This window comes from Chiloscyllium plagiosum, chromosome 6 (assembly GCF_004010195.1).
Source record: "Chiloscyllium plagiosum isolate BGI_BamShark_2017 chromosome 6, ASM401019v2, whole genome shotgun sequence".
Taxonomy (NCBI): domain Eukaryota; kingdom Metazoa; phylum Chordata; class Chondrichthyes; order Orectolobiformes; family Hemiscylliidae; genus Chiloscyllium; species Chiloscyllium plagiosum.
Genome location: NC_057715.1, coordinates 97,318,812 through 97,339,750, shown reverse-complemented (window position 1 = coordinate 97,339,750; position 20,939 = coordinate 97,318,812). Strand labels below are relative to the sequence as shown.

The window sequence follows — 20,939 nt, the reverse complement described above, 5'->3', positions numbered from 1 at the left end:
ACGATTTGCTAACCCACGATAGGCCCAAAAAAAGCAAAATTGATCAAACTGTACCAGAACACCCAGAATTCCCAAGCAACTCAAGTCGAATCAGACAGCACGCAGACAAGGGAATACACTTTAAATTCCCATGGACAATGACAGAGCCCCCACAGATATCTCAAAGCCCCAAGGGCAGTTTCACAATCCAGCAATACCAAAGCCACACAAAGAGCAGGTCAGACAGAGAGGCACCCAAGGACATGCTCCAGGCACAGTACAATGGAAGCACCTCATCACTTCAGAAGAGACATTAACACTCACCTGTGAAGAGGAATAGAACCGTTAACACTGTCAGGCTGTTGCACTGTGTGAAGGAACAGGACATTCATCCGATATTTGTTTTCCAATTCGCATCTTTGTAACTAGATTACTCTATTTCCAGATACATTGTAGTTTCCCATTTCTTAATCAGTGTCATTGTGCAGCATTACTATAAAACTCGTCTCATCCTCAGCTCTGAGAAGAGAAATCTGATCTACCTGTAAAGGGCAGCATGGTGGCACAGCAGTTAGCACTGCTGCCTCACAGCACCAGAGACCTGGGTTCAATTCCCGACTCAGGCGACTGACTGTGTGGAGTTCCTCCGGGTGCTCCGGTTTCCTCCCACAGTCCAAAGATATGCAGGTCAGGTGATTTGGCCATGCTACATTGCCTGTAGTGTTAGGTAAATGTAGGGGAATGGGTGGGTTGCGGGTCGGTGTGGCCGAAGGGCCTGTTTCCACACTAAGTAATCTAATCTAGACCGTCAGTTCTGTGTCAGCTGGTCTGTTTTCTCTTCCAGTGATGTCGCTTGCAATAAACTGTCCGTTTCACTTCGAGTTATGTTTTGCGATCTCTAACCTATTGGGCAAATTTCTCTGACAGGTGGTAATTAGAGGTATTGTGTTTGTCATGATGTTTGTGAACAGGGCATAACTGAGCAACATTCCATGTTTTGGGACAGATGTCACTATTGTAGCTGTACTGAAATTGTTTGACTAGGCTGTGACAAGTTCTGGAGCACAAGTCTTCAGTACTATTGCAACAGTGTTGTTATGAGCTATAGTCTTTGCAGTATCCAGTGTCCCAGCCATTTCTTGATATCACATGAAATGAACTGAATTGGGTATGGACCTCTGGAGGAGGCTGAGATGGATCATCCACCTGAGGTTGTTGCCAATGCTTCAATCTTATCTTTTGCACTGATTACAGGGCTCTCCCACCATTTGAGGATGGGGATATTTCTGGAGCTGCCACCTCTGAGTTGTTAATTGTCCAACAGCATTAATAACCAGATGTAGCAATATTGCAGAGCTTAAGTCTGATCCATTGGCTATGATCAATCATCATAGAAATATTGAAATTTTAGCATGGAGACTATTTAGCCAATTGTGGTCATTTCAGTTGACAAGGAGCCTTCCAACTCAATGCTACTGATAGTCTTGTCAGTAAATCACTGGCTAGACCAGTGTTTATTGCCTATCTCTAACTGTCCTTTTAAAGGTGAACTGCTTTCTTAACCACTGTGATCGATGGTATTGTAGGGACACCTAAATGCCATTAGGGAGGGAATCTGAGGATTTAACACAGCAACAAAGAGTGATGATGATGGTTCCAAGCTAGGGTGATGCATTGTTTTGGAGCAAAACTTGCACTGGTGTTTCTAAACATTCACAACGCTTGTCGTCCTAGGTAGTAGAAGTTATGGATTTGGAAGGTACTGTCTGAGGAGTTTTAGTGAATTACTGCAGGGTATCATAGATTCTTCACTGGTGCAATTTGTGCATTAATGAGGAGGGGAGTGAATATTTCAAAGTGTTGGATGTGCTGTAGACCTCAATGACTTTGGCTCATTAAGTGTGTGCTGGTCAAAACCAAACACCTATCTATTCGATTCCCATTTTTCTAGCATTTAGCCCATAGCCTTGTCTGCCTTGGCATATCTAAATATTTCTTAAATTTTATGTGGGTTTCTGCCTCTACCATGCTTTGAGGCATTGAGTTCCAGATACCCAGCACACTCTGGAGCATATTTTAAGATTCTATAGACTCCAGTTTTATAATAGTTAAGAAACTTTGTAATTGGTTAACCAAACACAACCCAATAAATGAAGCAAAATCAGGATAATGTCCAGGTTTGTGCTGAAAAAGTGGCAAGCAACATTTGCACCACACAACTGCCAGCTAATGACCAATTTATAAGAAAAGCAATGATCCTCGGACCATGCAAGGAGATTCCACTGCATGTTTCACTCCAATCAAAAAATAATAATTTCACTAATACAATCAGTAGCATCCATTTGTGGAGTACTTTATTTTAAAATGGTATCTCTGGATGTTTCACAGAGGCATGTACAGGCAAAAACTGATACTGAGCAAACAAAGGCTATAATCTTAGGTGGAGTGACCAGTAGCTTGGTTAAAGAGTGACTTTGAAGAGATTTAGAGCAGGTATTCTAGAAAATAAAGCTTAAAGGTTTGAAGCCCTTCCAAGGCAGACTGGAGAAAGGGTAGGGTAGAGTATGGAAGAAGCCAGATGTATATGGAAAGCTTCGGGGGCAGATGTAAATTGGAATGTTGAAGCAGTTTTCAGACATGAGGAGTGACACTTTAGATTCCTCGACCCCAGGGAAGAGACTTTGTCTATTTACCCTATCCGTGCCCCTCATAATTTTATAAACCTCTATAAGATCACCCCTCAGCCTCCGATGTTCCAGGGAAAACAGCCCCAGCCTATTCAACCTCTCCCTATAGCTCAAATCCCTCAACCCTGGCAACATCCTTGTAAATCTTTTCTGAATCCTTGCAAGTTTCACAACATCCTTCCAATAGGAAGGAGACCAGAATTGCATGCAATACTCCAAAAGTGGCCTAACCAATGTCCTGTACAGCCGCAACATGACTTCCCAACTCCTGTACTCAATGCACTGACCAATAAAGGAAAGCACACCAAACAACTTCTTCACTATCCTATCTACCTGCAACTCCACTTTCAAGGAGCTATGAACCTGCATGCCAAGGTCTCTTTGTTCATCAACACTCCCTAGGACCTTACCATTAAGTGTATAGGTCCTGCTAAAATTTGCCTTCCCAAAATGCAGCACCTCACATTTACCTAAATTAAACTCCAACTGCCACTTCTCAACCCATTGGCTAATCTGATCAAGATCCTGTTGTAATCCGAGGTAACCTTCTTTGCTGTCCACCACACCTCCAATTTTGGTGTCATCTGCAAACTTACTAATTCTTCTGCTCACATCCAAATCATTTATATAAATGATGAAAAGTAGTGGACCCATCACCGATCCTTATAGTTCCAAGTCCGAATGATCTGTGTCTTAGAGGGGAAGTTGTAGGTGTTGATGCTGTCTTGCATCTTGTCCTTACAGATGGTAAAGGTCACTAGTTTGGAAGACATTAACAACAGAGCTTGCTGGATTGCTGCAATGTATCATAGAAATGTGTGTTGTGCACTGCCATTGTATGGTATGGTGACAGTGAATGTTTTGGGTGGTGACTGGAGTCTCAGTCAAATGAACTGCTTTGTGGTTGGTGTTGAACATCTTCAGCATTGCAGCTACACTAATCCAGCTAAGGCTATTACTGAACAAGGCCACCTGATAGCACTGTAGGTGAGCTTTTCCATAATTTCTATGATGTTAGAGAATAGATAGATTGGGCAGTAAATGGCTAGGAAGGATTTGTCTGCTTTTTTGAGGACAGAGCACGCCTGGATAATTACCAAGATTATTGAGTAGATACAGGTGTTGTAGCTGGACTGGAACAGCTTGGTTAAGGCAATGGGCACAGGTCTTCAGCACTGATGCCAAAATGTTGTGAGGGTTCATAGTATTCAGTGTCATCAGTATTTTCGTGATATTATGTGGAGTGAATTGAATTGGCTGAAGTCTTGCATATGTGATTCTGGGGACCTCAGGAGGCTGAAATGGATAAGCCACATGGCACTTTTGGCAGAAGATTGTTGCAAATGCTGCAGTCTTATCTTTTGCACTGAAATGCTGCCTCTTCCATTATTTAGGACAGGGATATTTCAATGAGTTGTTTACTTATATACTGCCAATCATGGCTGGATATGCCAGCACTGCAAAACTTTGGTATGTTCCATTGATTGTGGGATCACTTGGTTCTGTCTATTACATGCTGCTTTTAGTATTTGGCCTGCAAATAGTCATGTGCTGTAGTTTCACTGGGCTGACATCTCATTTTGTATATATGCCTTGTGTTGTTCCTGGCATACCTTCTTTCAACTCTTCATTGAATCTGTTGTAGATGAGGCCAGACCCTTCCTCAAAACATTTTAAGAAGGTAGCCCAGATCCAACTTTTTTTTAAAGGTAGATGTAGAGTGGATATTCCAGGAGTGATGCAGCTAGCCAAACCACTTGGCTTTAAGCAAAGCAGAATTTATTTACACAGTTGAAACGGAACAAAAGAAATCAAAATTTAGAATAACAACTCATTTGAAAACCCAATCGACTCTATTACAACTTACTGATGCTGTTCAAATTCCCGCAACATCACATAAACATAACCTTTGGCAAATGGTAAATTCAAACACCGGTTCTTACAGGCAGGAGAGATGTCAGAGAGAAAGTTCAGGCAAGAAACATCTGTTGAAGCATGGAACCACTTTTCACTGTAGCTGCTTCTCTAGGTCCTCAGCAGTTTTTGACTCCTTGCTAAAACTAAACCAAACTAGAAAAAACCTGAACTGGGAGAACTGGCCTCCCCTGCCATTATTGAAAGTAGCCACTTCCAGACATATTGGCACTTCTGCCTTTATGACCCTCTCGGAAAAAAAACGAGGACAACATAACCTTATTAAAAGACCATCATCATCACAAATCTGATTGCTTTCCCCTTCTTGATGGTAATGATAGAGTGTGGAAAATGCCAGGCCATGAAGTTAAAGATCAATGTTCTTTTGCTGGTGATGGCTCACCTCCTATTTGGCCAGTTTGAATAGCTAACTATGTTCTAAATCTATTCCATTTAACACAATAGTAGTGATAGCCTTCTTGCTTTCTTTTTCTTTTATTAACACAACAAGTAATGATAAAAACTCTACTCTCAAAAGGCTGCTTGTGTCAAACTGTGAATGATTAAGTTATAACATAACTTTTTTTTAACCTAATTCCATTGTAATCTTTTAGATTTCTGACTGAAAGGTAAAGGAATTTAATGAAAATAAAGGAAGTTTGTTCAACTTACACATACTTCCTAATAATTGATGTTTTAGTCACTATGCCAAATCATAGCTACCTAGAATGGGATGCAGTAACTGTACACTTAGAGCAAATATTCCATATGTAGTAATATTGTCAAAATACCTTGGACAGCACTCACATCATGAAAATTCAGAAACCGTTGAAGGCTTTTAAAACTAAAATCATTCTCAAGATATGGAGTTATTTAAATCTAAAGTAAAAATAGATGAATACATGGAATTGTACCGGTTCTCAGACAGGTGACTGGTAAAATCTCAGGGCATTAACATTTAAGAAAAGCCTATTTCCATAATTACCCCAATTTGTCACAGAAATTACAGTGGAGATTAGGAGAAACTAAGGAAATTATTTTCAAATTCCTTTCCCATTTAGATGACCAGAGCACATTTTCAGTATTTTCCACTTTATTTAGATTTACAGCATACACAAAAATTTATATTTATATTGTGCCTTTAATATAATACAATGGCACAAGAGGCTTCATAGAGCATTATGAAACAAAGTATTGTACTGAATCATGTAAGGAGATTTAAGATAGTTGAACAAATTTTTGGTCAAGAGGTAGTTTTTATGGAGTGTATATCCTAAGAGAGGCAGGTGAGATAGCCTAAACAACTGAGAGTGATATCGCTGTTTGACTACATTTGACCCAGTGTGGCATTGAGGAGCCCTAGCAAAAGTGGAACGAATAGGAATCAATGATGAAACTCTTTGCTGGTTGGAGTTTTACCCGGCGCATAGTAAGAATTTTGTGGTTGTTAGAGGTCAATAATCTCAGCTCCAGGAAATTTCTGCAGGAGTTCCTCAGGGTAGTGTCCTAGGCCAAACCAACTTCAGTTGCTTCATCAATGACCTTCCCTCCATCATAAGGTCACACATTGGTCAGTTTGCCAATGGTTGCACAACGTTCAGCCCCATTTACTACTCTTCAGATACTGAAGCAGTCCATATCCAATTCAGTGAGACCTGGGCAATATCCAGGCTTGGGCTGAAAGGTGGCAAGTAATATCTGCGCTGCAAATATCAAATAATGACCATCTCCGGTAACAGAGAATCTACCTACTGCCCTTGACACTCAATGGTGTTGTCTTCACTGAATCCCTCAATATCAACATCCTGGGCTTACCATTGACCAGGAACTGAACTGGACATTCCACATAAATACAATAGCCAAAACAGCAGGTCAGAGGCAATCCCCCCACCACCAATGCTCAGCAGCAGCAGTGTTTACTATGTACAAGATGTACTGCAGAAATTTGTCAAATCTCCTGGACAGCACCTTCCAAATCCACAACCACCATCATCTAGAAGGACAAGGGCAGTACATAATTAGGAACACCACCACTTGCAAGTTCCCTTAAAAGCCACTCACCATCCTGATTTGGAAATATATCATCGCATATTCAGGTCACAATCTTTGAACTCCCTTCCTACTGGTTTTGTGGGTCTACCTACAGCACAGGGACTGCAGCAGTTCAAGAAAGTAACTCACCACCACTTTCTCAAGGGCACTGGGCAATAAAATGATGGCTCAGCCAGCAACACCTACATCATGAGTGAATTCTTTTTAAAAACTGGTCTGAGGAATTAAAATCAGAGATGTACAAGAGGCCAGAATTGGAGGAGTGTAGATATTTAGGAAGGTTGTGGGATTTAAGGGCATCACGTATAAAAGGAAGGTTAAGAATTTGAAAACAAAGATGAGAAATTTAAGTTCACAATTCTTATTTTCAGTTCCAAATAAATATCTTTACTGTTGTACAACTTGTTCTTTGACAGGGAGACCATGAATCAGCAGACTATAATTGTGCAATTTTTACAGTAGGGTTTCAGCATAATTCATCAACACTTTTAGGAAATGTTACACATAACACAAAACAAGAAAAGTTTGCTTCAATAACTCCCATTCATAAACATACCATCCACTTATGTCACAGATACATTAATGCACTATATTTCAATACAAAAAGATAATTGCATGGTCCTGACCCTTTAATAACTGACTTCCTTTTACTATTGTTGACGTTATATTTGCAATGCTCGATTAATCAACTTCTTCTTTGCTGGTGTGAGCTTTTCTGGAAAGTGAATGTTAAACTGAATCACGAGATTTCCCTTTTGTAATGGATCTTTTGATAACGGCATTCCTTCTCCTGGAACTACTTTGGTATATTTTGGACTAGGAAAAATAAAATTGTAGGAATTATAAGGTATCAGGGCATTTTTCCTAGCTTATAAAAATCTGGGCATTTATGTAGCACCTTTCACAGTCTCAGGAAGTTTTAAAACATTTTTCCAAGTAATGAAGTACACTTGAAGTGTGGTTATTGTAATCTATTTGTTCACCCCAATTAGTGGTGCTGGAAAAGCACAGCAGGTCAGGCAGCATCCGAGGAGCAGGAAAATTGACATTTTGGGCAAAAGCTCTTCATCAGGAATGAGGCAGGGAGCCTCCAGGGTGGAGAGATAAATGGGAGGACTGTGCTTTTCCAGCACCACTCTAATCTGATCTCCAGCATCTGCAGTTCTCACTTTCACCCCAATTAGTGCACATCAAGGATCCATGAACAGTAATGTAGCAACATACCAATGTAATGATAACAGGAATTTTGAACAGGAGTTGGCCATTTGGCCCCTTGAATCTGTACCATGATTCAAGAAAATCATTACTGATCTGATTATGGCCTCAACACTACTGTCTAGTTTTTTCAAAGTTCAATATTGTAATGATTTTTAAACTATTGATTTTAACCAACTCACATAGATATTACTCAATTTTGGCACTTTGTATTTGCAAATCGAGAAAAAATCTAAGGTATTAGATCTCAAATTTTGAAAACAAGAAATTCAAACTACTTTTTGAAATTGTCTTTTTCCTGCCCTTTGACATTATTACAAATATTTAGTCCTCAGCCAAAATCACTAAAAGAACCGATACAAACATATAACTTAAGAGCAGAAGTAAGCCCACTTGGCCCTGATTACTTCATATTCCTGTCTGTCCCCAATGTCACCCCCTTGCTTATTAAGAATCAATCAATCTCTATCTTAAAAATATTCAAAGATTCTACTCTCACTCTCTTTTGAGGAAGATCATTTTAAAGACTCTTAACCCTTTATAAGGAAAAAATATCTGATGCCTGTTTTAAATGGGCAATCCTTTATTTTTAAAATGTGAGCCCAGTTTATATAGTTATACTTGGTAGGAAGGAAAGTGCTAATTTGAAGCATGAATGTCATGGTGGTTACCTGACACCACAGCTTCTCCACAACTTCATCCACCTGCACTGTCATTACAACTTCCTAGTATGCTTCATGGGCACTGTATTCTTCCGCCCTTCCTCCATGCAATTGATCATCAACAAACCACCATCCTCACCATATCATCATGGCTGTTTTCAGAACAAATTCTCACTTCATCTCATCCCTTCAGGACTTGACTTCAAAGCTCATGATTAATTATGACTTGCATGGTTTTGCTACATCATTTTGCATGCATGGACACATACGTATCTTATGCCTCTTAGTTTGCTTTCATAGTGCTCAATCACTGTGCACTGATTTTGAGGCCATGACCATCTTGTGGCTTGCATTGCTTTTCACTGTATAGGCAATTATCTCCTAAATTGCAAGCTGTCAGCATCTGGTGCTTGCATTGCTTTTTAGCAGGTAGAATCTTCAGCCATAGTTTACAGGCTGCTAGCTTCTCTGGCTGAATTGCTGTATCAGGCAGAAAGAGAGACAGGTAGATAGTCACAGCTGGGTGTCAGGAAAGTGGACTTGTGCTGACAGGCCCTGTGCTTGTGGATGAAGTCCCTGATTGCTGTCTCCTGCCTGGGGTTGAGCAGTGCCTGGTCTCTGGCAGTCTTCTGTGCCCCAGCAGCCTGGGATGTTTCTTCCTTCTTCTCTCCAGCCTGGAGGCTTCCTGGCTCTATTCCTGATGAAGGGCTTTTGCCCGAAACGTCGATTTTCCTGCTCCTTGGATGCTGCCTGACCTGCTGTGCTTTTCCAGCACCACTCTGATCTAAACTCTGATTTCCAGCATCTGCAATCCTCACTTTTGCCCTGTGTTTCTTCCTTGGCCTACTGTGGAGCTGTTCAGTAAAGTGCTCACCAGCTTGCACTCCCAAACTTTCAAAGGCTGATATTCCCACACAAGTATCAGTATCTGGGTTGGTAAAGGGATATAGGAGGCAGCCTTGTCAATACTTCCTCTGAGGCCAGAGTACTCTGGTTGTCAGAGGTTGAGGAGACAACTTCTATTAGAGCATGCCATTTTTGCACCAAGGTTGTGGACATCCCTGGTACCTGCAAGACAAAAGGGAGAGAAGTCATTGCGGCCGGTGGTTAGAAGTAGTGCACACTGACAGGATAAATGTGAGATATCAGTGGAAAGAAGAGTGGTACTTACTTGGGACACAGATGTCTCAACATGCCCCCAGGAGCATTACGAGTCATATCTTGTGAGGGCCAGGATTCTCTCCACGTAGGGCATGAGAAGTCAGATTTTGTGCACCCCTCCACCCTTTATGCCCAACTGTGGGCTGTCAATTCGTTTAAAGGGAGAAAGGGAGGAATTGAATGAAAGTAGATGTCACAGCTGTTAGTGCTGGTGCAAATGATTGAAAATGGTAAGGTGTTCCAAGGGAGTAAGTAAACAGCACAGAGTTCATGCAGAGTTGATGATGTGGGGGATTGGAAGTGAGAACAAGTGAGATGTTGCAAGCAATAGTGAGAATGGTACAGCATGAGCCTTGATGGGAGGCAAGTGCAGTAACAGAGATTGAGCGTATGTGAGGTGGTGGAGAGAAGTGTGTAGCACTTTCCATGGAGCGGCAGAGAAGATCAGTGACCTTCTTGTAGCACTGTCAGCCATTTCTTCACATGCTGACACTGCACTGACCTAGGTGGAAAGCTTGGATCAGGCTGCCAGGGTCTGCTAGTCCTCTGGGAAGAGGACATCCCTCCTCTGCAAACCCTGTTACCAGGATCTCCATGTTCCTGTTGGAGAATTGTGGTGTCACCTTTCTTTTTCCAAGATCTTCACATTCTATTTCAGCAAACAGGACAGCCTCAGAATGCCAGTGCTTATCTGGGTGTACAGCAGCCTTTTAAATATGGCACAGGCACAAAGGATGTTGGGTTTTCAGCAGGTATTTGCTGCCTGATGAGTTGTTCTGGAAAGGTAAGATGTGGTGAGAAATTTCACTCGGCATCACAGCAAAAAGCCCTACAAGCAACTCAACGTACCTGGCAATCACCAAAAAAGAATAAGATTCAGCCCAAAGTTGTTTTTCAAAGTACATGGGTGATCACAATGCAGTAGGTAATTAACTGCATATTATGATTTAGAACTCTGAAGCTGACCTGATAAAACAAAAGGTCTTTTCCAGACTTCTGCATTCTTAGAGGGATGCAAATGTATTGCAACTAGGAGAGTCAAAAAGGTATGACAACTTTCTCAGTGTCCCTGGGGGAAATGGAGAGAGGATGGGGAAATAAAAAAAAACAGAATTATTGTTCCTCATTGCTGATACAGTGACCTCAGAACCTTATAGATGTGGAGGGCAAAGCAAGATCATATTCCACTGTTCTGTTTTCTAAGATTCACAATCTATTTTCATACTTGAAAATAAGCATTTAACTAACGAATCAGCAAACAATGTTTTGGATTTCTGTTCACAATAAAATGGCATGAAAAGACCTAATGAACACTTACTGGACAATATCATTGATTGGGATGCTGAGAAATCTGCCATCAAGTGTCTCAATTTCAATGGTGTGACCTGTTAGAGCCTAAAATCCAAATAACAATTTAACATTAAAGCATGAACTGTATAAAACATCTAAAACCTGAAGTTTGTTCCCATGATTACAGCACCTACATGCTGAGTTCTTGATCTAAGTTATATCATCAAAAGAGTTAATGGCATGGATATTGTGGAGCCTAAAGCAGCAGGAAATTTGGTGGGATGAGTGACTTAATTAAGCGGGATGTGAAACTTTGACATCCTGACAGCAGACTGGGATGCAGCCACAGTCAGTGACAATCTTACACTATGGTGGCTCCATACTTCTAATATTTTTGCACGCCATGAATACTTGTTAACAGGAAACAGTTTTCAATAAAGTCCTGCCTTTAAAATAAAATCTATGGGGCATGAGAGTCTTGTTTAAAGGTGGTGTACATTTTGTGACTGTGCATCTGTGTGCATAGTTACAGTATGGAGGAGGAGCATGGGACAACAGAAAAGGGTGAGTCAGTGGGTAGAGGTATGAAGTTGGAGGCATGGAGATTTCAAAGACAGACAGGGCAAAGTGGGAGGTTGAAGGCACAGAGGATTGAAGTGGGAAGGGCTCGATATCTTGGTTGAAGTGCCGGAGGAAGGTGGGGATGACAGTCAGTCTGAAAATGAGGGGCCTTAGTGTGAGGTGTCCATCCTTCTAAAGCAGTGTTCATCTTAACAGTGTTTGCTGGCTGAGTCCTTTTAGGGCTTTGAGTTCACCCACAACATTTCAAATGCCCTCAAATGCTTTTTGACAATGTCCTTACAATCCATAGAATGGAGGGGTACCTGAACCTCTGAATTCAGCCATGTCCCACAGGTAGACATAATTAAGAACATTCAATAAAGAGTGAAAGTAAAAACACACAACATTGTTTCTTTCACAACAAGGTAAATGTCCCTAACTCTCCTGTAACCATTAATGTGTGCTAACAATGAGGCATGCCAATACATTTATTGTGTAAACAAGAGAATACAGAGTAAACTGGAGGCTATTGAGAGGGATAGAGGAAGTGAGGGACCTTGATGTCCATGTCCAAAGGTCTGAAAGTGGCAGTACAGGTCATTATGGTGATAAAGAAAACATATCCATGTCTGCACAGGCTCTCCAAATGAGCATCTCACTTCATAGCATTCTCCTGCCTTCTCCCCAACATTCTTCCTTTTCAAATAGCCATTAAATTCCATTTTGAATGCTTTGATTGAATTTGTGTCACCACACTCTCAGGCAGTGCATTCCAGACTCAAACCATGCACTGCATGATAAAGGTTTTTCCTCATAACACGTTTTTTCTAATTAATGTAAATCTGTGCTTTTTTCTTCCTTTCATAAGTGGGAATATTTTTTCCATATTTATTCTATCCAGACTACTCATGATTTTTAGTACTTCATTTAGATTTCCTCTCATTATTTTCTCAAAGTAGAGCAGTCCCAGTTTCTCCAAACTATCTTCATAACTAAAATTCCTCATCCCCACACCCTCGTAAACCTCCAGTGACTTCATATTCTTCCTGAAATGCAACACCCAGAACTGAATTCAATATTCCTGTTGAGGCCAACTAGTATCTTATTTATGTTCAACGTTATCTTCGTGCTCTCTATGCCCCTGTTCATGAAGGCTAGGACACTGTATGCTTTATTAACTGCTCTCTCAATCTGCCTTACCACATTTAACATCTTATGCACATATACACCGAAATCCCTCTGCTTCTGGACCCCTTTTAGATTTAAACTCTTTATTTTGTCTGAAAAATGTTCTTCCTACTAAAATTATTTGCCCATTCTTCTGACCTGTCCATATTCTTTTGAAGTTTTACATTAACCTTAATCCAGTTTATAGGGTTTCCAATATAGGTTTCGCAAAACTTGAAATTGTATATATTAATGTACTCCAGAAAAAGCCAGAGTCCTAGCACTGACGCCTGGGGGCACTTTACAACAAATCTTCCCTTAGCCTGAAAACATCCATTACTCTGTTTACTTTCCTGTCCCTTTTATTCCATGAACTTTGGACTCTGCTTTGAACTTTGCTCACTGGTCTGTTGTGTGGTACTGTATCAAATGCCTTCTTGAAGTCCATATACATCATATCAATAGTAATACCCTGATCGACCCTATCTGATACTTCATCATGGAACAGTGGCAAGTTAATTCAATGTTATTTTCCCCTAACAAATCCATATTACCTCCACTTAATTAAGCTACATTTGTCAATGTAATCTTGTCATGGATTATTATTTCTAAAGGTTTCCTAAACAGTGAAGTGAAGTTAAATTAACTGGTCTGTATTTGCTGGGCTTTACAAAGCTGTAGACTTTGCAATTCTCAAATCTTCTGGAGACTAATTCTAAGAGAGACTGAAAACTTATTGCCAGTGCCTCTGCAATTTTCATTCTCACTTCATCCAGTATCCTTGAATGCATCTTGTCTGGTCCTGGTGCATAGTCAACTTTAAGATGACAATATATCCAAAATTACCTCCTTAGCAATATTAACAGTCAGACCTCCTCTGCTCGCCAGTTTCTTGTTCTTTTTCTTTCATATCTTTTAACACTTTGCAGCAGATTTCCATCCTCCCCCTCCCACCAACTTTTAACTTCTTAAACTACCCAAGCCTATCTGGAGATTAGAGGCGAGACAAAAGGAGAGGAGTTGTGGCCGGACCCTGGGTGAGAACAGAGTGCGTGGGCCGAGCGCCGGAGCGGGAGCAGAGTGAGTTGAAGCTGGAGCCCGGAGTGGCAGCAGAACCTGTATGGGAAGAGTCGCAGGCTGAGTCCATAGTGGGGAGCAGAGCAAATCATGACGGGAGCCCTGAGTGGCTTCAGAGTGAACATGAGCCGAGCTCTACAGTGGGGAGCAGAGTGGGTCATGGCCGAGTCCTGGAGCAGGGAGCAGAGCGAGTTGCAGGCCACATCACAGAATGGCAGCAGAGTGAATGTGATCCAAATCCTGGAGCAGGGAGCATGGCAAGTCATGACTGGAGCCCAGAGTGGGAGCAGAGCGAGTCCTGGACTGAGGACAGCGCGTGGATGCAGGGTGGCCTCGTGTCTGAAGCCCAGAGGGCATGGGCTCATGTTGGAAAAGGACTAAAACTTGAGTATTTTAAAGACATTTTTTATTCTCATTCTAAACTTTTAAACTCTGTATTCCCATACTAATCCATTTTTTAAATTTACTATTTCAAATCTGTGACACTTAAAAAGTTGTTTGGGGGGCGGATGAGTTCAGGTAAAGGGGTGGCAGTAAAATGGGAAGCCTTCAAAAATGAGATGAGAGTCCAGAGACAAAGAAAAAGCCCATTTGGTTCATTGATATCTTTTAGGGGCGGAAATCTGCAATCCTTGCCTCATCTGGCCTCCATGTGACACCACACCCACATTAATTTTGTGGTGATAGTGATACAGCAATTGTGTTATAGGAATAATCCAGAATCTCAGGCTACAGTTTTAGGGACATCTCATGGTGAAATTTATATTCAATAACATCTGGAATAAAAAGTTACCCTAATGGTGATCACGTAACCATTGTCAAATGGCACGATGGCTCAGTGGTTAGCACTGCTGCCTCACAGCACCAGGGTCCCAGGTTTGATTCCAGCCTCGGGCACCTGCCTGTGTGGAGTTTGTATATTCTCCCTGTGTCTGCATGGGTTTCCTCCCACAGTCCAAAGATGTGCAGATCAGGTGAATTAGCCATGCTAAATTGCCCATAGTGTTAGGTACATTAGTCAGAGAGAAATGGGAGTGGGTGGGTTACTCTTCGGAGGGTCGGTGTGGACCTGTTGGGGCGAAGGGCCTGTTTCCACACTGTAGGGAATCTAATCTAATCAAAAATGTTATAAAAGTGCACCTGGTTCACTAATGCCCTCTAAGGAAGTAAATCTATCATCTTTACCTGGTCTGGCCTACATGTGACTAAAGATCTATAGCAATGTGATGATTTTTTAACTACTCTCTGGAAATTAATGATGAGTAATAAATGCTGGCTAAGCCAGTGGTACCCACATCCCATGAATCAATAAAAAATTGGAGTTGATTTTTAACTGCCCTCTGAAATAGGCTAACAAGCCACAGATGCAGATGGTTCACCACAACTGTCTCAAGGGCAATTTGAGATAGACAACTGATATTGGCCTAGCCATTGAAGCTCACAGGCCATGACTGAAATAGCAAAAAGCATGTGATATATCTGAAACGACATATCATTTACATAATGTTTGATCAAAACATTATAATTTATATGTGTCACCAGCAATCTTATGAATTGCTTCCCAATGTCTTCATTAAAGTCAATTATAACAATGGTAAAAAGCTATAGACTTAAAATGGATTCCAAAGAGTAACCCACCCAGTCCCATTTCTCTCTGACTAATGTACCTAACACTATGGGCAATTTAGCATTGCTAATTCACCTGCATTGGTTACTGTCACCCATGTAGATGATCTACCATTAAAACTCTCCTCTGTCAATAAGGAAAATTGTTAATAAAGATTATATTGAGTTGCCCTTATAAAATGGTGGTGAAGATTTTTCTGGGTTTGATACATCTGGTTTATCCAGCTATTCCTGTGGTAGTAATATTAATATGAGGCATGACTCACATCCAGGCCAGACATTATGACATTGGTGAACTGCTCAGGTTTTTGTAATATGATAGATTCATGCTTTTTTTAAACTGATACTCAAAACATTTTATTTCCAGATTTTTAAAACTGAATTTTAATTCTTAAACTATGATAGTGGTATTAGTGCGCATGTCCTCTGGATATTAATTCAGGGCTTTGAATTACTAATTGAATAAGATAACTGTTGTACTACTGTAAGATTAATCAAAATCTTTTTTTTTTACAATCAAAATCGCAACACCTACTAAACTTATGTCAGCAAGCAACTTTGTTACTCCTTCAAAACATTTGATTTAGCTGGTAAAGCCTCATTAGTCTACAACTAAAATTAAACTTATCAGCCTATGGTTTCGTATTTCTGACAGTGTATTTTTAAACATATTATATTTTAAACTGCTTTTGCATCCACTCCTAAATATTTGTTTCTCCCCTATATTTAATAGCATTACTACCTCAATATTATTTTCAGTAATGATGACTGATGAAAAGGTACAATTTGAAATCTCAGCCGTCTTGTGGCTCCACAATGTCCAATCAACTTAAATTCTTTAAGAGTGATTTCTAGAATATTGTTAATACATATTTACTGAAACTAAGGAGTATTTATTAAAGGCATCTGTAAAATCATATTTGCAACAGAAAAATACATTCTATTCTCCAGTACTAACGCAGGCTCTAAAATGACATCGCAATCTGTCTGAACATTACACCCACCTTTGCCAAGGAAATTGGAGCACAGAAAATTAGATCATTTTCTTGTCGACAGAACCACGGATGTGGTTTTTCTTTCACAGTAAAGATAATATCTGATGGAATGTTATTTGGACCCTGCATGAATCAAAAGTAATAAATCTCATTTAACCAATATAAAATATGAATAAAAAGTCATAATATTTCATGATTTCATCATCGAATCCATTCTTCAGCTAATCCTGAGAATATTGCAAGAATTTCTGATCAATACCTTTTAATGACAAAGTTCATTTTATGTAGTATTATGATCTGAGTAGAACCCCAGCTGAGGTTACCATGAAGATCCTGCCATCTCAACCTCTCCTCATGCCTGAGGCGTGTGACCGTCAGGTTAAACTCACCACCAGTCATCACTTTCTAATGTGAGAGCAGTCCTGTGATCCTCTGGGGCTATGGCAACTCTAGAAGGGAGTAATAGTCACATGGGTAGGGGTACACTAGCCACAAAATATAATTGTGCCAGAAAATGGGAGCACAGAAGTTGGGAATTGCACTCTGTGTTATTGCACTTCTGTCAATATTATTCCAGATAACATGTAATACTCATGCTCCAAGCTTGTTAAAATGAGCCTGGGACATAAGCAATACCATTATTATTTGTATCGGGTGAAGCGGAGAGGGAATGTGACACCACTAATGACAACCAAACCTGCTAAAGGGGTTTAAAAATAGAAAATGCAGGAAATACTCAGCAGGTCTGGCAGCATCTGTGGAGACAGATACAAAGTTAATATGCTGAATTTCACCTGAACTTGGCCATACAGTCTGTTCTGATATAACACGATAGTTCCGTTTCCATACGATCCCATGTTATAAGAAAATCACATAATAGATGTACCAGTTAAACCAATGGGACTGGAATCATGTTATAGCCAATACAGATAATGAAAGTACAAATAATGGGTTAAATTCTTCAGTCGCGTAATAGCCAATTCATGTTGAAGAAATGTGCGTTATAGCAGAATTGATTTCAGAAAGTTACATGGAAAATTTCTTTCTGTGAGCTCTAGCATATTTTCTCACTCAATTCTCAGAGCTCGCCCCATTAGCTATGGCAGTCTGCTTGCACTATTTTGTCTGAAATGAAAGTATTCGTCAATACTGGGATTCCTGAGGGTTTGCTGAGTTAGTTCTTTTGCTTGCGAGGACTTTCTGTTCTTCGATCTCTCTCTTCTCTAGGTTCTTTTTCCACTTCTTCACAGGAAACATAGACAACTTCTCCATTATTTACAAAGTCTCTTAGTTGCTGATTAAAAGCACCAGCTTACAGCAACTGGTATGGAAAAATAAACTGGCTTTCTTCAGGCTTTAATTATTTTACTGGAGAGAAAGACATACCACCTCCCCTTCCGGCGATGCAGTATTGTTCACACCCACAAGTTGTTCAACTATTCAGGAATCAATCAGATAGTTGTTGTCAAACTGACTCTCACTTTGTTCACACCCTCTTGAGCCAGCCCATCTACAGATTCCCCTCTTGCTTGAACAAAGCAGTAGTATAAGCAAGACTTACAATAAGCTCTTAAAGTAGCTTTAGGGGTATTTGCCATAATGTAGGGCCATCAAGGACACAGGAACCTCCAGAGAAATGGACTCTGGGGATAAAGCAAGCAATGTACCAGCTGTGAAACATGCCAGTGAAATTATCACGAGATTGCGCCATGAGTCTAAGTAGACTATACACCAAGGTAAAAGTCTCTGGGTTGCTGAAGGGTGCAGGTGAATGACTATTGTCTCTCCACCTATCCACCTGTCCTGGACCTCTCACTCCAGTTGTGAGGAGCCAGGTTTTCCTGCAGTGAGAGATAAAAAAGGATTGAGTATGATGAAATGGCTGCAAATATAATTCATAATCATGCATGAATACAAGAGGTGGTGAAATGTCTTCAGTCAGTTACTGGGCAGTATAAAGATCCAGAACAGTTAATAGTTGTAGAGGAAGAGGTGGTTGTGAACATTTGAGTGGACATGAAGCATATGATGCTGTAGTGCATTACCCTTGGTGAGGTGCATGTGTGTGCAGAGTTATTGTTGGCCCTGTGAGTGTGTGATAGCAGGGAGAACATGGTGCCACTCATCCTTGCATAGTGCAGGAGAACTTCTTGCAGAACTGGTGGCCATTCTTTTTCACAGTGGAAACAGCATAGACCTATGCTACTATCTCTACCAGGTTGTCTACCAGCTTGAGACATACAAGATAATCAGAGGGTTAGATTGGATGGATAGTGAGAGCCTTTTTCCTAGGATGGTGATAGCTAGCACGAGGGGGTATAGCTTCAAATTGAGGGGTGATAGATAGATGACAGATGTCAGAGGTAGTTTCTTTACTCAGAGAGTAGTAGGGGCATGGAATGCACTGCCTGCAACAGTTGTAGACTCGCCAACTTTACGGGCATTTAAGTGGTCATTGGATAGGCATATGGATGAAAATAGAATAGTGTAGATTAGATGGGCTTCGGATTGGTTTCACAGGGCGCAACATCGAAGGCTGAAAGGCCTGTACTATGTTCTATGTCTGGGTCTGATGAGGTGATCTCTTGCTGCAATCAGCCTGGAAGAGGACTGAACTTTTTTCTATCATCTTTTTCACCAGAGCTGTGAAAGCTTTCTCCATAAAGTGGGAGGCAAGCTTAGTTTTCTTCTTACCCTTCTGGGCCCAAAGGCCTCTTCCCCTCTATCGTAAACACCCAAACTGTTCACCTGTCCAGGAGCCAATCAGAGTTCTTTAAGGAAGTAGCAAGTAAGGTGGACATCATGCAATGAAAGCAACTCAGAGAATATTCACCCAACTGATTCCTGGGATGAAGACCTAAATTAATGGAAAAGGTAAGCAGATTGGGCCAAAGCCATTGAAGCTCAGAGGAATGAAAAGTGATCTTATTGAAACACAAAAGATTTTAAACGGAATTGACAGAATGGATGCAGAGAGGATGTTTCCCTTGTGGGAGAGTCTAGAACCTCAGGATAGAGTTTAAAAATGAGGAATTTCTCTAATAGTGGAGAGGACTGAAGAGGAAAGGAAGGAAAATGAGAAGAGGAGAAAAATAACTAACGTGTCAAATTTATAACAAATTGTAATTTGACGTGACTCAGCACAAGACATAAGAGCCAAGAGTTGTTGCAGTTCATTGCAGGCAGCACAAATCAGATGAATATGAATGTCAGGTAGCACAAAAGTCAAACACATGACAGGCTAGGCAAGTGCGTACTAGGGATGAATATCAACTAGAATCTGAAGCTTAGTAGTCAAGGCAGATATAGCTGGCTTCACAGTTAACAACCACTTGAATGAACTGTTTCAGAAATTGATGCACTCCCCTCAAGGCTCCATTCGCAGTCACCACATTGTTATCGAACTGCATTAATTTATTAATTAATAAACTGAGATAAAAAGATTAATTTAAGCAAAGCATATGAGTAGTCATTACAGTATAAACAAGCACTTTAACTAGAAACATCTAAAAGATTAAAGTATACATTTAGGTAGATTAAATCTAGCCCTGGTTATGAATCCTGTAACTGATATTGAGTGCATAGTGTAAAATCACAGTGTGCAGCATTGAGTTCCCAGAATGATATGTCCTGGATTTAATTATTTTGCAATGAATGTGACATCTTTTATTTAGCCTTTTTTTTGTTTTTAAGATGGTTTATGATCTGCAGACATAAGACGAAAGCAATAATTTTGGAAATGGCCTTATACATGAAAAACAATGATAAGTGCAATTTTTTATATATCTAATGCATTTAAAAAATCCCAAGATGATTTATGGGGTTGGGGAGAGGGGTGAAGAATAACAGATACAAAAAAAAACTAATGTTGATCCATGGTGGATGAGCCTGAAAAGGTGACTCTGAGCTCGATTGAAAATATCAGTTATGAAAAGGTTTTTAACAGTGGAACGAAATAGACAGTTTAAAAAAATTAAGGAGAATTTCTAGCGAATAAGTCCAAATTAGTTGCAGACATTGGACATCATGAATGAGAATGATAATAAGGCAGTCAGGGGACTGAAGGGTGTTTGAAGTTAAAGAATTATAGAAGTGATTGTAGATGTAGAATGGGACAATGCACTGGAGGCATTTAAAAATAAGGAAAATATTCAATGTATGTGCAGATCACAGGGAGGGATAATGGGTGAGTGAAACTTAGTGGAAAAAGAGTTGCTGATTTGTAATCATTGCAGGTTTATTCATTCATTGTAGCAGTTGATGGCTGGTCAGCATTTATTGCCCATTGCAAATTACTCTTGAGAAGATAATGGTGAGTTGCCTTCTTGAACCACTACAGTCCAAGTACTGTAGTTGCATCTGCCATGCTGTTCGGGAGATGGACGCAGGATTTTGACCAAGTGACACTGAATGTATGGTGAGATAATTCCAAGTTACTATATAGCATGTAGTTTGAAGAGGCACTTATAGATGGTGCTGTTTCCATGTCTCTGCTGCCCTTGTTCTTCTAGATGGTACAGATCCCAAGTTTAGAAGGTACTCTCTAAGGAGCC

General features: G+C 40.4%; 1 protein-coding gene across 1 annotated transcript in view; it reads right to left on the bottom strand.

The window, feature by feature from the left end:
* Positions 1-6,835: 6,835 nt before the first annotated feature.
* The window catches only part of dnajb13 (DnaJ heat shock protein family (Hsp40) member B13), a 44,417-nt gene continuing 30,313 nt past the window's right edge, over positions 6,836-20,939 (bottom strand). Inside the window, exons 6-8 of the mRNA XM_043692202.1 lie at positions 16,396-16,509; positions 10,989-11,065; positions 6,836-7,448 (exon numbers count right to left, since the gene is read on the bottom strand). Coding sequence (XP_043548137.1) covers positions 7,295-7,448; positions 10,989-11,065; positions 16,396-16,509 — 345 coding nt within the window. The 3' untranslated portion in view covers positions 6,836-7,294. The remainder of the gene's footprint in view (positions 7,449-10,988; positions 11,066-16,395; positions 16,510-20,939) is intronic.